At 34.7% G+C, this 16,750-nt stretch overlaps 1 protein-coding gene across 1 annotated transcript; it reads right to left on the bottom strand.

Annotated features, from left to right (window-relative positions):
• Positions 1-1,186: 1,186 nt before the first annotated feature.
• On the bottom strand, positions 1,187-7,093 carry LOC125273572 (cytochrome c1, heme protein, mitochondrial). The gene is made up of 7 exons (XM_048199058.1): positions 6,937-7,093; positions 5,744-5,934; positions 4,561-4,687; positions 2,877-3,034; positions 2,431-2,591; positions 1,853-1,953; positions 1,187-1,661 (listed from the first exon to the last, which is right to left on the bottom strand). The coding sequence occupies exons 1-7, from the start codon at positions 7,015-7,017 to the stop codon at positions 1,557-1,559; spliced, it is 924 nt and encodes a 307-aa protein (XP_048055015.1). The 5' UTR covers positions 7,018-7,093; the 3' UTR covers positions 1,187-1,556.
• Between the last annotated feature and the right edge of the window lie 9,657 nt (positions 7,094-16,750).

Here is a 16,750-nt window from a genome sequence, read left to right as displayed (position 1 = left end):
GACTTCTGAAATAACGTTATCTGCACTGTAAAATTATTTAAGCTATTTTTTTATTATTTAATAATTTCTTAACAATATTATTAAAATATTTGTTTTATATGCTTGTATGTATTTTAGACCGACATTAATATGCTATTCTTATATTAGTCACTCAGCTTTTTATACACACGTGAAATTACAGACAAAAAGTAGGCTTTAAATTAGTAAAATCAAAGTTACAACATGTAACCATGCAATTCAGCTTTATCTAAATATATAGATATTAATAAATAATTTTTTTGGCGTTTATTTTACTTTGCAAGTTTAATCGGATATTGTAATTTTTTTAATGTTACCAAGCCACGTCAATTATGGACTGACTCTTAAAGATATTTTATGAATCTACACTAACGAGAACAATATTATTAATTAGGATTATTAAACTTTATTTTCTCTATACACAAAGAAGCATGCTATATGTTAAATTTAACAAGTGACACTTTAAATTATATTGGTATTTTCTTATTAGTAATCCCTCTATTTTATTATATATTAGGAAACATAATATATAATATACATTTTACTGCTCATCTTCATTAATTCACTTGTTTTGCATTCTTTGTTCCATCTTTATAGTGAAACTACATGGATATATTAATTTTGTATGTTTTTTTTTATGTTTTTGACCTATTAAAATCATTCCTCATTCCTTCTGTTTCTGCCGTATTATATTATCAAATTCAAGTGTGTTTTTTTGTTTTGTTTTTTAACAGGTATTATTTACAATTATCTTGAGAATAACAATGTTATTTATCAAGTGTTCTATTGCTTGATAAAACAATACATATTTATGATAGTTTGAAGTCCACATCTAAAACAGCAGATTAGACCTGTAGTTTTGAAGATCTTCCTTGAGCATGTTTATCTAAAAACTTAGAAGTTATAAAAACACTATTGTCTATGGTCTCGCACAACCTTCAGGAAATCCCAGAAAACAGATACATTTGATTCACAAAATTTTCTACACTTCTAAACTACTCTTATCTGTACTTATAAAACGTACATTGCAGTACGTCTAATTCGTTACTGTCGATTTTGATGAATGGCTTTAGTATTTCCTAATTTTAGTTTGCTTTGGATGAAAAAAAACACCAGCTAAATGAATGAATCTAAATGATCAAACAGACAGAATCAGATGGCAAACAGATTTGTTATAAGAGGTCATTAGGGTATACCGCTTTTATTAAATATTTACACAACAAAGTGTAGAGAACCTACTGAAAGGACAGATCTCACAAAGCACAAGAAGGTTGCAAATGTATTTTTGATTTTCGCCTCTGAGCACATCACCTTGCAAACAACCACAAATAATTCAGATATTTATTTTACAGTAAAACATCACAAAGGTTGTCTCAAGTCCCACTCCCCAAGTCATTATGAGCAATCTGATAGGATGTCCAGTGGTTATTGATGACAGCAACCTTATCTTGAAGCATTGTGCATTCTGAAAAAGATCGGAGTATCGTGAATCAGGTTTTTAAGTTGTGTCAAGGCCTGGTGAAGGCAGCAGTTTGGCATTATTTGGGAGGCCTGTAGGCAATCTTTCTGCTCTTCAGCACAGACCACCTGTGCCTCTTCATGTAGTAGACCATGGGAACAAGTATGGAAGCGCCCATTAACAACTGCAGAGAGAATGAGAGAAAAACAACAAGCACTTTTTTTTAGCAGTAGCGCTTTAAATGGGATGAATTCTCATATTTAGCATGCTTGTTTTGCTTTTCTGTTATACTGTATGATCAGTTGGTTTTTCTATCGATATCTAATGATGTCAGTTGAGCCTGAAGAATAGTGATGGAAACAGGAAAACACAGACCTTCAAACCCATACGTTTACGTTGGTCATGTTCTGGCTCGGCCGCCCACCTCAGGAAAGTACAGACATCTTTAGCAACCTGGCTCATGGTGGCAGGGGTTCCTATGGAGAAAAAGTGAGCTATTAAAAAACTGCATGTAATACTTTGTGTGTTATTTACCTCATAATGTATTTGATCCAGTAGACAGGATTCATTTATCAGTAAATGGAAGAAAAAAAATGTATATGGAAATCAAATCAGAAGGGATATTTAACACAGGAAAGTCATCTGCAGTCTTTGTATGGCAGAATGTAATTATAATCAAAGCCCATCAAGTATGAAATTTAACCCATGAGTAAAATACACCATTAATGAGAATGCCACCAGCGGGCTGACAAATCTTTTTATTTTATTCCCTCCTTTCCACCAAAAGGAATTCAATGCAATCAAAATGAATGCACTATATTTAGAAAAGCAAAAGCAAAATTAAATTGTATTAATGACAGACATAGTAAGATTATCTATTGACAGTCCTAGTAGAAATATAATTTTGAGGGATATCGAAAGGGACAATACTAGATACTAGAAAACAATCTCACCATCTTCAAACTCAAGCACCTCGTTGTAGATGGGTGGTGCCATACCAATGGCCTGGCCAGGGAAATACGGGTTGTAATAAAGCCCCTCTCTCAACGACACACCACCTGGAGGTTCACAATAACCGGTCAGGAGAGAGAACACATAATCTTCCCCTCCATGCCTGAGAGAGAAAGAAATATAAATCATTAGAAAATGTAAAAACAAAACACAAAAAACAAAACAGTATGATAATAAGTCTATTGAGTTTAATCTCTCTAAATCATTAAAAGGTACATTTTTTGGTTAAAAATTGCTTGTAGTAGAACAATTTTCAATGCCAGAGCAAACAGGACCACAAAAAGGGTTTTTAGTGATGCTTTTGTCAGGGTTTAGATGCCAGAAATTACTGACTTTTTCAAAAGTGTAAAATAGAGACTTTTGCACCTGATCAAAAGTAATTTGTTACCTGGCATTGACAATATAGCTGAGGTCAGGGGGCAGAGCGCCGCCGTTTGCGGCACGGGCAGCCTCAGGGTTTGCGTAGGGTTTGGGGAAGTAATCTGAGGGTTTTCCCGGTCGGGTGAACATCTCTCCATTGTCATCAGGACCATCCACAACTTCAACCTGCATAACACAATGTTAACCACATTACAGATGTGCGTCAAAAGATATTAAGTTGACAGACGCATTAACAAAAGAAAAACTATAGTGGTGCTTGCTTGTCTGTGCAAAATCTGCCACCACAATTCCCAGGATGTTGCTAAGGTGGCAGTTTTTATTGCATTGCTGTGCCTTAAGCACAACAAAGTATTTCATTAAATTCAGTGGTGTCATTTGACAATGACTTGAGTTATGAGCAGTGGTGGACAGTAACAAAGTTTTGTACTTTTACATATTTCAAGTGTTGTACTTTAGCAGTCTGTGATCCATGAACGAGCTGATTCTTTTCAATTAACCTGTTAAATCCGTTCACACCGAGTGATTCATACGTGAACTGCACCAATTTAATTGCATCTGTTTTCAAGTCAACAACTCACTGATTCAAATGATCCGGTCAGAGCGAGTCTCTAGTTAACACTGAATTCACAAGTCTGACTCAAAATGAGCCAAGAACAGGAGATTTCATGGATCATCTGGTCTTACAAATTTTATTTATGTCAGTTTATGTCAGCTCAAATGCTGCTGTCATTAAAACAAGTACTAAGACACAATGACATCCATATAAATATTTGAAACAAACAGAAGTAGTTGACATGTGTTAAAACTATGAGGATTAATAACGTATTATAAGCTTTGAGTGTCAAGAACTCGGAGCTTAGGTGAGCGCACAACCGATGGCGTGAAAAGTTACTAATTCCGAATTTAAGGATTTATTATTGTAAATGCTAATCATATTTAAGTCATGAATGTCAGTTGCTTGTGAACTAAATCTGCAGTAAAAGAGCGAGCTGTTTAAAGCCCACTGTATGAAATGCTTGAATTCGGACATGTCCACATGTGTGTCTGAACAGGGTAGGTTTTAGGTAAAAACTAAACATGAGATTAAAATAAGGCAAATTAATGCTCAATCATCTTCCCCACTGCCACAGCAGTTTCAAATGATAAAAAAAAAAATCGTATGTTTGTTCTTCTTTATGTTACACATTTTGCCCTATGTTTTCTCTGTTTTTATTGTGTGTTTATATTTGTCAAGACATTTACACACATTTTATTTTTCCTCATTTTTTATACTACATGGTATATAGTTATTTTTTACTTGTTTGCACACTTAATTATCAGTACAGTAGTAATCATCAGTGTATGACAAGTTGTGGTAATAAAACATTCTTTCTTGCAGATAAATAAGTTTCAGCATAATCTTCCTTATTGACTAGTCAGTGCTTCTGCTTGACAATTCATATGGAGTAGAATGGAATATATAGAACTCCAAAATAAATAAATATTGAAACATATGGTACTCTTACTATTAATGCTTAAGTACATTAAAAAACAAGTACTTTTGTACTTTTACTCATGTAAAATTGAAAAAAAGTACTTGATACTTTTACTGGAGTCATATTTTATTACAGTATCTGTACTTTTACTCAAGTATTTGATTTGTGTACATTGTCCACCACTGGTTATTAGAGAGATAACATAAGAAATCTGACCTCTTCAGCCAAGGTCTTGACCTCTGCCTCTGTGTGTGACACTCCCACCAAGTTACGGAAGGCCAAATACTCCATACTATGACAGGCCGAGCACACCTGCTTATATACCTGGTACCCACGACGAATACTGAAAAACAAAGGCATTGACAGATTAGTTAACTCAGAGCATAGTGATTTCTCTGTAATTTGATATATTTTCCATTGATATGTACACTTCCTCCTATAGGTGGTTAGTGAGACAAAATATTTATTGTACTGCAAGGAATATACAGAAAATAGATATTCTGTTGCAAATATATAATAACTGTATAACTGAGAGTGGGGGAAGCTATGCCACATGAACTCCACTAAACAGGGAGAAATTATATAAAACTAATATCCCTGATTATATTTAACTCTCTGTGAAGCCTGACATATGAAATAATAGTTAGAATCAATTTTTTTTTTTTTTAGATTGAAGAGTTCCATCTAAAAACTCTTTTAGACAATCTAAAATTCTATATGTGCTTCTACAAAATCTAAAATTGCATGTGTTATTTGTGGAATATCATATTTGATACATCAGGATTTTATGGCTTGTATAGTATAACATAGTAATAGGGGAATATGAAGCTCATACTTGAGGAGAAAACCCCCCCCCTCAATTTTACTCAAATATTAGCAATTTGGTGCAATTTGGCCAAAAAATATGAATTTCTGATAGCTAGTAATGTAAATCAATGAGATCATTATAACAATATAACAAACTACTTACATAAAATGTCACTTTGTGTCTCTTAATAATAATAATAATAATAATAATAATAATGTTTTAGTAAGATGATATTTAAATGCTTAGCTTTATGTGGGAGGCAAAATATAATGCAATACAATGATGATTGAGAGATACAAATTAAACTTTCCTCGTTTGAGTATTAAGAGTGTAAAATCTTTGACGATTTTAAAACGGTGATTCTTTAAGCACAACTTCTGTATCCAATGGTGTGAGTTTGAGGTGAGATTTCCTGTTTGGCTGAAAAATGAAAGATAGACAAAGTATTCTGGAACCTTGTTAAAAAAGCCGACAGTCGTCATGCAAAAATTGCACACATCACCTTTAACGTACTGTTGCTATAACATCGCTACAGACTAGACAACATCTTTTTGTGTGCTCTGGTAAGTGCACAAGATGGGGATGTGGTACCTGGCATGGTCGAGGGAGGACAGCATGCCGTTGTGGCTCCAGGGGTATGATGGTGGGTGCAGCTCCAAATCAGAGGCCTTGACTGACTGCTGCAGCATAAGAGCCAGACCTGCTCCTCCTGTTGTCAGCACTCCAATCGTGGTCAGGGCTATCTTCTTCCCCTTCGGCAAGCTAGCGAATGACATGTTGGCCTACAAAAGACACAAACGTTGCCAAGGATTAGTTTTCATTTAGCGATTTGACGGGTAACTTTACATAAATGCAGCTGCTTATTTCACGAACTTGATCAGCGTCATCTTAACATGCACATATGCAATCAAAAATGACATAACAGCATTGACAAATTATTCTATTGTTACTAATAAGATTCATATTGCATGGTATGATGTACTAATAAATATTGCATATCAGTTATTAACAATAGGGCGAATCATAATAAATATGGTGGAGCCCAAAAGTCTGGGACCACATTAAAATCTCAACATGTAAATGAGGATTTTTAAATAGGAGGTTTTAGGATTTTGACAAATGTAAGAATCTAGAATTGTAAAATGATTAAGAAATATGTATGACATCTAGGTCACAAATAAGCAAAGTTGTGACTTTACCATGTTAAATCCTTTGCACAAAATACAGAACAACAAATCAGTACCATTCTCAAATCATGCTAGATTTCATGGATCATCTGGTCTTAAACAAATTTTATTTATGTCAGTTTATGTCAGCTCAAATGCTGCTGTCATTAAAACAAGTACTAAGACATAATGACATTCATATAAATATTTGAAACAAACAGAAGTAGTTGACATGTGTTAAAACTATGAGGATTAATAACGTATTATAAGCTTTGAGTGTCAAAGACCAATGATGTCACCTCCTAGGACAGACTCAAGGAATGGCAGCTCGCATCAGTTATTAGACTCTAAAGTGCTTTATAATCCAACTACACATGCTTTTTTAAACATAATGCTCCTTATTATATAAGCCAAATGTGTTACGAGACTAACATAAAAGCACAAATGTCATGATGCGAAAGTAAGAAGAGCCACATCTGCTGTGACCTTGCTGTAGGTAATACACTGGAGGAGACGCCGGGACGTGCCAATGAATAAAGGCGTTTTATTTACATCCTCCAGACACCAAAATGATAGAATAGAGCAAATTAAAAAAGAAAATACTAGATGTGTCCATACCCGTGGAGTATGAAGGGATTTGGATGTGTTCAGGAGGGTTCTCCCGGTGCCGGAGAACACGACCACACGGAGCGCCGCCATGTTCTTGACTCTGCTGATAGAAAGACGCTTCCACCGGATGAGAGCAATACTGCCCCCTCCCTTCCCTGAAAATTACACAAGATATTATAAAACTTCATATAGCATATTATAAAAAGGCATAATATAAATGTATGGAGAATATATGTAATTTAGACAGCGAAAATTGGGTTTACTGGACGCAAAATGTAGCGTTTTTTTATTTTGATTTATTTAAATTGACCCGAGACTGTTTTTTGTTTGTTTTTTGTTATAGCGCCACCTACAGGTGGGAGGTGTACTGAGCAGTATACAAAAAGTACACTGGCGGTGTCAAAAGTAGTGATGGGGGCTTTTCGAAACTCTAAATCAGTTAAAAACAATTAATTGTGTGTTTTTTTTTTTTACTTATTTATAGTGCTTGATTTGTATGTTATTAGGCAAACTAGGCCCATTAGAAGCAATTAAATATTATTGTCCTTTTCTGCATTAACGTTAACCCTATAAGGTCTATTGTATATTTGATAAATGAATTTCTAAGGCTTCTAAATTATCAACGTAATCAAAACTTTGCTGAAAAACCCTTTTGTACTCGTTTGCTGGAATCACGTGATTTTGGCAAGGTCCACGAAAGCGCCGCAGATTTGACACAAAACTGAAAACGAAAACTTCAAGAAGCAGTCTCGAAAGCGGTCATTGTTGGTCTAACTAGTTCCTACACCTGTCATAAGCCAACAAATGTGGGATGGATGATAAAAGTACAGCACATACTGGTCAAGGTAATCAAATCACAACATAAAATGCTCCTACTCAAAATATACATCCACTGACATACCTTTGCTCCTTGTTTGTCTTATGAATTACTTGGATTTGAACTTGAGGCCTTTGTCAGTCGTTGGGGAAGCTGTATTTATCTTGTGTTTGGTGTTTATAATTATTTTCTAGCAAGGTATGAATTATATTTTTTGTAACGTGTAAGTTTTAGGGCTATGTATATGCCTACTGTGGTGGTGTGGTGTCAGATGATATTTGTGCTTTGATGTATGGAAATGCTTGTACCATGGTATTAATATGGTATTAATATGGTATTCCAGTGATAATTTCAGTAATATTGCAGTACTACCATGTAATGTTGTTCGCCAACTTAATGAAGTCAAACTAAATATCATTTGAGCTGTTTTAAAAAAAATTTATATGAGATTTGCTTTTTTTTTGTAGCTGTTACCAAAATTTGTCTAAGTACAGTTAAAACCCTGTTTTGTGGGGTTTTTTTGTTATAATTAATTATTAAATAAACTTAACGCTTAAATATGTAATTGAAGTTAATTTAAGTAAACATTTTATATTATATTATTTTATTTTAACTTATCTAATCAATCTCACACAATATAGGCCTATATATAGGCTATAATAATAATTATAATAATAATATGGAAATTGTGCTTTAAAAAAAAAAAACAGAACACCAAAGTGTATTGTATTTGTGGAAAACATCTTTTGGAGATTTTATATTTATTGGAAATTTTAGTTTGCTCAGAGGTTTCTCGTTAAATTCCTTTGGAAATGTATTGGAAATGTATATCCTATAAAATAAAATCAACAAAATATGAATATATTTTAAATGTTTTATTTTATGTCAAAATATATATATATTTTTGACATATAGCAAGATGGTACATGTCCAGATGTGGTAGTTCCATTGTATATGTCCAAAAACGTGTAAGTATCATGAAGTGCATGGTATCTATTTATATTGTTCTCCAAGGTACTTCAAAGAATACCATAATATTATGCCATAGTAAATGTCCAAAAACACAGTATTACCGTGTTACTTTTTTGTTACTGTGATTGTGTATTTCTTGTTACTGCAGTCATTGGTAATAATGAATTATGATTGTGTGGTTTGGCTTGGAAAAAGTTTGTTGTTATTGCGCGTTCTTTCCTGTAGATGGCAGTGTGCAACAAGTGTGCTGCACAGGCAGTCGTCCAGGTCCAGTGAGCCCTAAGCAGTCAATACAGTTAGAACGTGAATGTTAGAGCGATGTCTGTTATACAGCTTTAGCATTTCATTGTGTTCATTCTATACTAATAAGTGTTATGTGTTTGTGTGGATAAATGTAAATGGGGGTTCTGTCATCATGTTTGTTAAAGCATTAGTTCACTTTCAAATTAAAATTTCCTGATAATTTACTCACCCCCATGTCATCCTGTGCATGTCTTTCTTTCTTCAGTTGAAAAGAAATTAAGGTTTTTGATGAAAACATTTTTTTTAGAAAATGAGCAATGGTTTCTCTAGATAAGACTCTTATTCCTCGTCTGGGATCGTGTAGAACGTTTTAAAGCTGCACTGAAACTGTAATTTTGACCTTCAGCCATTTGGGCTCCATTGAAGTCCACTATATGGAGTAAAATCCTGGAATGTTTTCATCAAAAACCTTATTTTCTTTTCGACTGAAGAAAGAAAGACATGAACATCTTGGATGACATGCTGGTGAGTAAATTATCAGGAAATTTTAATTTGAAAGTGAACTAATCCTTTAATGCAACAGTAGAAAAATTACGTTTATTAGCAAGCAGCATCAGGATTATCACACATCAAATCGCTTATTATGGGCAAGAAAAGATACACAACGTTTGAAAGGTATGCCAGCTGCAGTCTTCAGTTCAATTAGCTGACTGGAAAAGCTTTCAAGGACTTGTTTGTTGAATTGAACATTGAATGGATAATTTTATGAAAATGAAAAAGGCATACATTCACTTTCATTATATGCAAAAGAGCTGCTTCAAAGATTCACCTTTTGGTTCATACGGGTTGTTACGATACCGGAATGGCGGTATATCACGGTATGAACCCGTACGATTATCATATCCTGTCTTCACTAGAACCCGTCAAAATAAAAGTCTGCGTTTTAACCAGAAATTGACATATATTACGATTGTAAAAAAGAATGCTTTAATTTAGTAAATCTCTGTTGTGCAGCACTTTGCCAAAAGATAAAAGGATAAATAGTTTTATGTATTAATTTCATTACCTCCATTTTTGATAATATATTTGTATTAAATAATAAAAGCCAGAACAATTAAAAGTCAAACCAGAATTTCTGAATTTTAATAAATTATTAAAGCTGCAGTCCTGCATTTTTGGCCCTCTAGCGGATAATTAACAGAACTGCACGCATTGTAGCCGGAACTACTTCTCTCCTTTTATGTCTATGGCGAGTCACGCAGTTAGTGATGCTCTGCAGCGATTCCTACCAGTCTGGTCTAAAATAGTCAGAATATAAACACTTATTATAACTTAAGTGTACCATAATGATTCAGGGTTAGACAAAAACCCGGTTTGGAAAATGGATTCATGTTGTACATTCTCATTATATAATTTTTGTAAATTTTGAAAACAAAAAAAGTTACGGACAGCAGCTTTAAAGATAAATATAAGTTGTTAATGTAATCCATAATCAGTTATTAAATTTAATCTGATTATGTTTTTGATTATTGAAATTTGTATAGACAAAACAAACATTTTCCTTCATTTATTGGTCAATTTAACTAATTAATTAATTAATTGATTGTTTAATTCTATATACTGTGATACCGTGATATTTTCTGAGACGGTTATCATACATGACAATCTCATAGCGTTACAGCCCTATTGTGGAATGACACGAAGGTGGTGAGTAAATGCTGAGAAATTTTTGGCTGAACTATTCCTTTAAATTGTTTACTCTGGAGCATCAACTACAAGGCCATAATTTTTAAATTCAGGCCCTTCACTGTATCCCCACCACAACCCAGGATCTGTCCCAACAAAGGCAACTGTCCTCACCTGCGTTTGTAATATGGTGCCATATCTCAAAAAAGCCAAGCAGCAAAAGGGTCCTAAATTGGCCACCTTGGCAAGATAAGCCCGCGGAAAATTGAGCGTGTCCCACAGGACAGGAACGAGGCTGCCGAGAGCGGCCTCAATCAGGTACAGCAAACAAACACTTTCAGAGACTAGGCATTGGAATTTTTATACAGCTTTATCTGTGATTGTATGGAAAATAATAGAATTTTGATTCCTACTGACACTTACAATTTAGCCAAGGCTGTAAGCCCTGATATCACAATCGATTTCAATTGATACAGCCTGGTTACTGTTGTAGAATGAAAGTATACCTTAGATTAGACATTATAAAACATACTACAATGAATTCACTATGTATTTCAGAGCCAGAAGGAATGACACGTTATATATCTCGATTCTATAAATGTGCTTTAAAACGATTTAGCTTAACGGACATGTTTCTTTTCTCATTCCTCTTTTCTTGCTGGCTACAGTGTAATTTAAAAATGAAAAGGCAGAATATACAGGGGTCATCCAGCAGCTACGAAGGAAAGGTTTAATTAAATCTCACAAAATACTGCTTCACATCAAGCACAAACTGGAAAAGAGAGTACGGCCTATGTTAATGAAGAGAGTGTATAAAGTGTCATCCTAAACCTCTAATAAAGAGATTTAATTATGGTTTGCTTTGCAATAAAGCTCTATATAGCTATGTCTCCATTAAAAGGTAGAATACACTGTATACCTGCGTCTGACCCATGACCCTCTAGGGTAAGTCTAAATAGACGCTTTATCCTTGAAATCTCCCGAGGCCAGCCTTCAGCTTTGCTTGTATGCTCTCAAATGCAGGGTTAAAATGCTGCCTACAGTCATAGTAAATGATAAAACCTGTCCCCATCAGCTCCCCATGGGCTAAAGTTAAGGGACATCTGAAAGAAAGGCAATGTTTCTCTGAAATGGCGTGATAATAACTCCCCTTCAATAATAAATAAAGTTAAACATCTTTCTTTTTTTTGGGTTGCTCCAAATAATCTTTCCCGAAGGATGATTTTATTGCTTGGAGGTTATTTTTTTCAAAGCTCATGAAGTTTGTTTGGCACTTTCCACGAACAGGGTACAAAATAGGGCATGCAACGCCTGAAAAATGAAGTAATGTTTGTCTTTTTTAACAAATGGTTTGAAGTGATGGCACTAGACCTTCAGAAAATGTTGTTCTCCGTCAAATTAAATTTCATTTGAGCTGTTTTCTTTCTATTCATTTTAGATGAGAATCTTTGCAACCCTGTTTCCAACATTTAAGTACAGTTTATAACCATTATTTGTCTTTTTGTTGCAATAATTTTAAAATAAGTGTTTAATTTTATGTACAATAATATAATATAGATATGTTAAATATTTAAAACAATCAATCTCACAAGAAGAAACATGGGAACTGTGCTTTAAAAAAGTAAACCAAAATGTACTTTATTTATGGAATATGCCTATTGGAGATATTATTATTTATATTTCTCAGTTGCTTCTCCTTAAATTCATAAAAAGATACACAAATTAGACATTTTTTGATATACAGTCATTTTTTTTTTTTTGGATGATATAATATATTAATAATAATAATAATATAATAATATAATATAATAGAGGGATGACTTATTTTCGTAGGCCAAAACCTGGAAACGAGTTCGCATTTTAGCATTTTCCATCGTCCTGAAGTCAATGGGTTTTTTTTTTAACAGGTTTTTGGTTAAATACTTGAAATAAGGTCTGTGTTGAACACAAGCTCAAGATATTTTCACATTTTATTCTATGATGTACAAACATCAGAAATACCCTCTTTTTTAAAAGCCTTTTCTTGTCTTGTAACAAGTGGTAAACTCATCTACTCACTAGTCTGCTTTCACAGCCTTGTGTTCATAATTGGGCTCTTGCAAAATATTATATGGCTGCATAGAAATTGCATACTTACCTACTATATAGTAGGCGAAAAACAGAATGTGACAAAAGAAGCATGTCTGAATTCTTTTTTAGCGATCGTGAAGTAATTACTTCTGCAAAATAAGTACCTACTCCAGAGAGAATGTGATTTCGGATGCAGCCTATACAACTTGAACTTTCAGGTTCAAAATGTTTTTAAACAAAGGCTGAAAGAGTTGTCTGAAGCTTAGTGATGATGATGTTGAAGTCATGTGACTGAGGTATAGTTTGTTTATAGCCTACATTTAGATTTTGACTTCTGTCAATTGTATTTATGCTTCAACATTCATAGAAGTTGTGTTCATTTATGAAGATTATCATGATGAACAAAATGTATTAGAATCATATTTGGGTTTTTGTCAAGGGAACCAGGGTGATGCTAACTTCCGGTTTGGCCTACAAAAATATGACATTCCAGACTTTAGTTTGGTATCTTGGAAATCTGTGTCACGGTTGCAAACACGGAGACAAGAGACAGATCCAAATGCAGGTAAGTTTTAATGGGTAATCCACAATCGAGAGTCCAAAAACAGGCAAGGGTCAAAATCCAGAAAAGCAGTCCACACAAAACGAGCAAAAACAGGGAACAAGAAACACACGAAAACCAGGAATGTGAACTGTAAACTCCATGACTAGAACAGAAACCAACAGGGTATAAATAGACAGACACTGATAACATAATACAAGACAGCTGTGTGTAATGAAGTGATCATGAGATAATGAGTCCGGCAGTGCGTTATGGGTAATGAAGTCCAAGGGGTGAAAACAAGAGTCCAGGATGGAGTGCCCTCTAGTGGCTGATAGGGCACTCACACTAGTGATCGTGACAATCTGGGCACAGTTTGAGACACTGTTGTTGAGATCTCTTCTGAAACTCTAGGGTAGACACAGGAGAAATATCTGAGAAACCAGAGAATTGACTTTGAGCAAAATTCTCCAATTGAACTCATATGTTCCTCCATGCCTGTCCCTTATTCACTTAATATATTCTACTGACACAAGTATGAATATTTGTAAGATTTGACAGCAATTGCTTATCAGCCATTGCAGCTTTCAAGAGCCTGTATTTGTCATGCCATTATGACAAACCATTTCCCATTTCCCTTGGATAAAAATTATATACATTATGTGTTAAAATGTCAGGCTTGGATACACTGTTGTGGGGGGGTTATTAACCCAGGCAGTTGCTATAGTAACCCTCTCATCTTGGGGGCAGAGTTAATGACAGAATGATGTAGTCAGACAGACAGGTTTGACTTTAGCAAAGCTTTTCCTTCTTTCCACCTTGGAGAAGTTGAAATAAGTCTGGTTGGACTACAACATTTCATAGCACCACTGCCATGCATGACGAGCTGTCCTTCAGTATACTTTCAGCTATAGAATCACATGAAAAAAGTTTTTTTTTTCCTTCATGACATATTCAGCATATGTGCCAATGCATTCTTGAAAAGCTATGCCATGCCAATGGAGATCTATTCAGGTCCATTCTCTTGAAACTCTATTTAATATAAATAAGCCCATTGATGTATATTGAATTTGTGCTAGTCTTTGATACAGGGATGTTTCTAAATGTGACATCTTCGTTGTTTCAGATGCCTTTGAAATTAAATAGGAACAGAGCTGCTGAAAATCTCATCTTGACAACGAGTTTATATAACAAGAGTCAAGACCCCCGCAGCGTAAAACGCTTATTACCAGTGTAAAATTCACCACCACAATGCTAAGCGGTTGTAGATGATAACCATTGTGCTTTGTGGTTGCTATGGTGTTTTGGGTGGTCACTAAGGTGTTGCTAGGCGGTTCTGGCCAGTCCATGATAGGGCATTTCCGATAAAAAATAGTTTTTTCTCAAATTTATCTGATTTGCCAAGTCCATATATATATATATATATATATATATATATATATATATATATATATATATTAATCAAGAAACCCTCTAAAAATGCTGGGTTAAAAACAATACAAGTTGGGTTGAAAATGGACAAACCCAGCGGTTGGGTTAAATGTTTGCCCAACGTGCTGGGTAGTTTTATTTAACCCAACTATTGTTTAAAAATTACTATATGGCTGTCTTAAACCAGACAAAAAAATAGGTTGGAAATTAAAAATCAGACACATAATTAACAATAATAATCAAAAGGTGAACATTTATTAATAAGCAATTTAATAAATGTTTGTTTAATTATTAGTCATTATTCATATTAATAAATGTTTAATTATTAAACATTAATAAATGTTAATTTCCAGCATATGTTGGGTTCATTTTAAGCAAGCAATACAGTAATTTTTAAACAATAGTTGAGTTAAATAAAACTACCCAGCAGGTTGGGAAAAAATTTAGCCCAACCGCTAGGTTAAAACAACCCAATTGCTGGGTTTGTCCATTTTCAAACCCAACTTGGGTTGTTTTTAACCCAGCATTTTTTTAGAGTGTACTATTGCAATATTTCACTGTAAAATAAAAAATTATGATAAAATATAATAATAATTATAATAATAATAACGGTACAACTATAAAATTACAATAGTAATATTTATGGCTGTCTTCATTTCTTTATTGTCAAATGTTAAACCATCAAGCTTTTATACTGGCAGAAAACTGTAGGGAACTGGTTTATAAGCGCTTCTCATTACAAGTTTGGGAAGATGGTCATCAGAGTCAATACACAATATTCTGATTTCTAGATGTTTACCTGTTTAATGTTTTATGGTCCAAGCAAACACCGTACGTCAGATTGATTAGAAAAGTAACCGCAATAATGTGTCAAATTTAAATTTTTGAAAAATCCCTCGCCATAAGCATGAGCAGTATGCATGTTTGTAGTATAGTCACCCAAGGTACATCTACAACGACAGCTGCTTTTTTCAGCATGATGGGAATGTTTATGCATACACGACGGGGGCCTGCAGGGGCGTTCGTAGACCATTATGAAAGCTTATTATTGGTGTGAGTAAGAGCTGTTGGCAGCATGTGATGGAGTGGCCCTGGTGCGTGCGCCGAGGGAGGCTTCTGGCTTGTCGTAACAAACGTTGGCAAGTAATCCATGAGAGTTCTCAAACACATTCTCATTTTCTCCCTCTCCTTCTCTCTGATTATTGTAGTGAAGTGAAGTATTGCATGAATGCTCTCTTCCATTAAGCGGTCTCCTGTCGCTGTCTGCCGCGATGACTCTCTGCCTCATCGGCGCACCTGTCTCCTAGTGTCAGCCGGTGTGCCGCTTTCTCGCCGTCCTCCGTGCGGACAGCAGGAAGCCACGCCCGCTGATGTCAACAATGATTAACGACAGCCGGTTCAGTGATGCCCGTCCTCCCCAGGCTGAGATCTGGGTAGAGTAGGCAGCGAGTTTCTGAGGTCATCAACACCTTAGGCAGCTAAATTGAGCTTGAACGAAGGCTGCCACAATGTTGCATGGCTGGGCTACATGTATTCTAAATAACCACAGGCAAATGTTTTTTTACTTATTTGTTATTTGGATTTTTCAAATAAGCTGTGAGTAGAGAGAGCAGACACATGCTTTGAGATGCCATGCATATATACTCTGTTTAACATGCAGAACGGTGTGCTGAGGTCCTAAAGAACTACTTTTTTTAAATTACAGAAATATAGAGAGTTCAGTACAAGTTAGGCTCAAATGACAACCACTTGCCCCTTTATTTATTTAAAAAAAAGAAAAGAAAAAAAGAAGCAAAAATCTGTTACAGTGAAGGACTTGGAAGTGAATGGGGCCAATCCTTAAACATTAAAGCCATGATGAAATAGAAGTAGTTAAAGATCTTTTCTTCCAATGTGACTTACATCTAAGAGGCTACGTCCAAAAACTGCATACTCTCTTGAGTAGGTACTTATTTCTAATAAGTAATTACTTCATGACTGCAAAAAAAGTATGTACTATATTGTATGAATGTGTGTGTGCGGACATACTACATTTGCCGTGTTGCCCTTATCACGTGACCTAC

This window comes from Megalobrama amblycephala, linkage group LG8 (assembly GCF_018812025.1).
Source record: "Megalobrama amblycephala isolate DHTTF-2021 linkage group LG8, ASM1881202v1, whole genome shotgun sequence".
In the NCBI taxonomy this organism is placed as follows: domain Eukaryota; kingdom Metazoa; phylum Chordata; class Actinopteri; order Cypriniformes; family Xenocyprididae; genus Megalobrama; species Megalobrama amblycephala.
Note: the sequence above shows the minus strand (reverse complement) of the source record. Positions and strands in the feature narration are given on the sequence as shown.

Excerpts from the sequence above, each read along its gene's own strand:
- LOC125273572 (XM_048199058.1), bottom strand. The coding sequence starts at position 7,017 with ATGGCGGCGCTCCGTGTGGTCGTGTTCTCCGGCACCGGGAGAACCCTC. Across the intron at positions 4,688-5,743 it reads TCCTCCCTCGACCATGCCAG|TATTCGTCGTGGGTACCAGG; the intron begins GTACCACATCCC and ends TTTGTTTTTCAG. Across the intron at positions 2,592-2,876 it reads AGCTATATTGTCAATGCCAG|GCATGGAGGGGAAGATTATG; the intron begins GTAACAAATTAC and ends TTTCTCTCTCAG.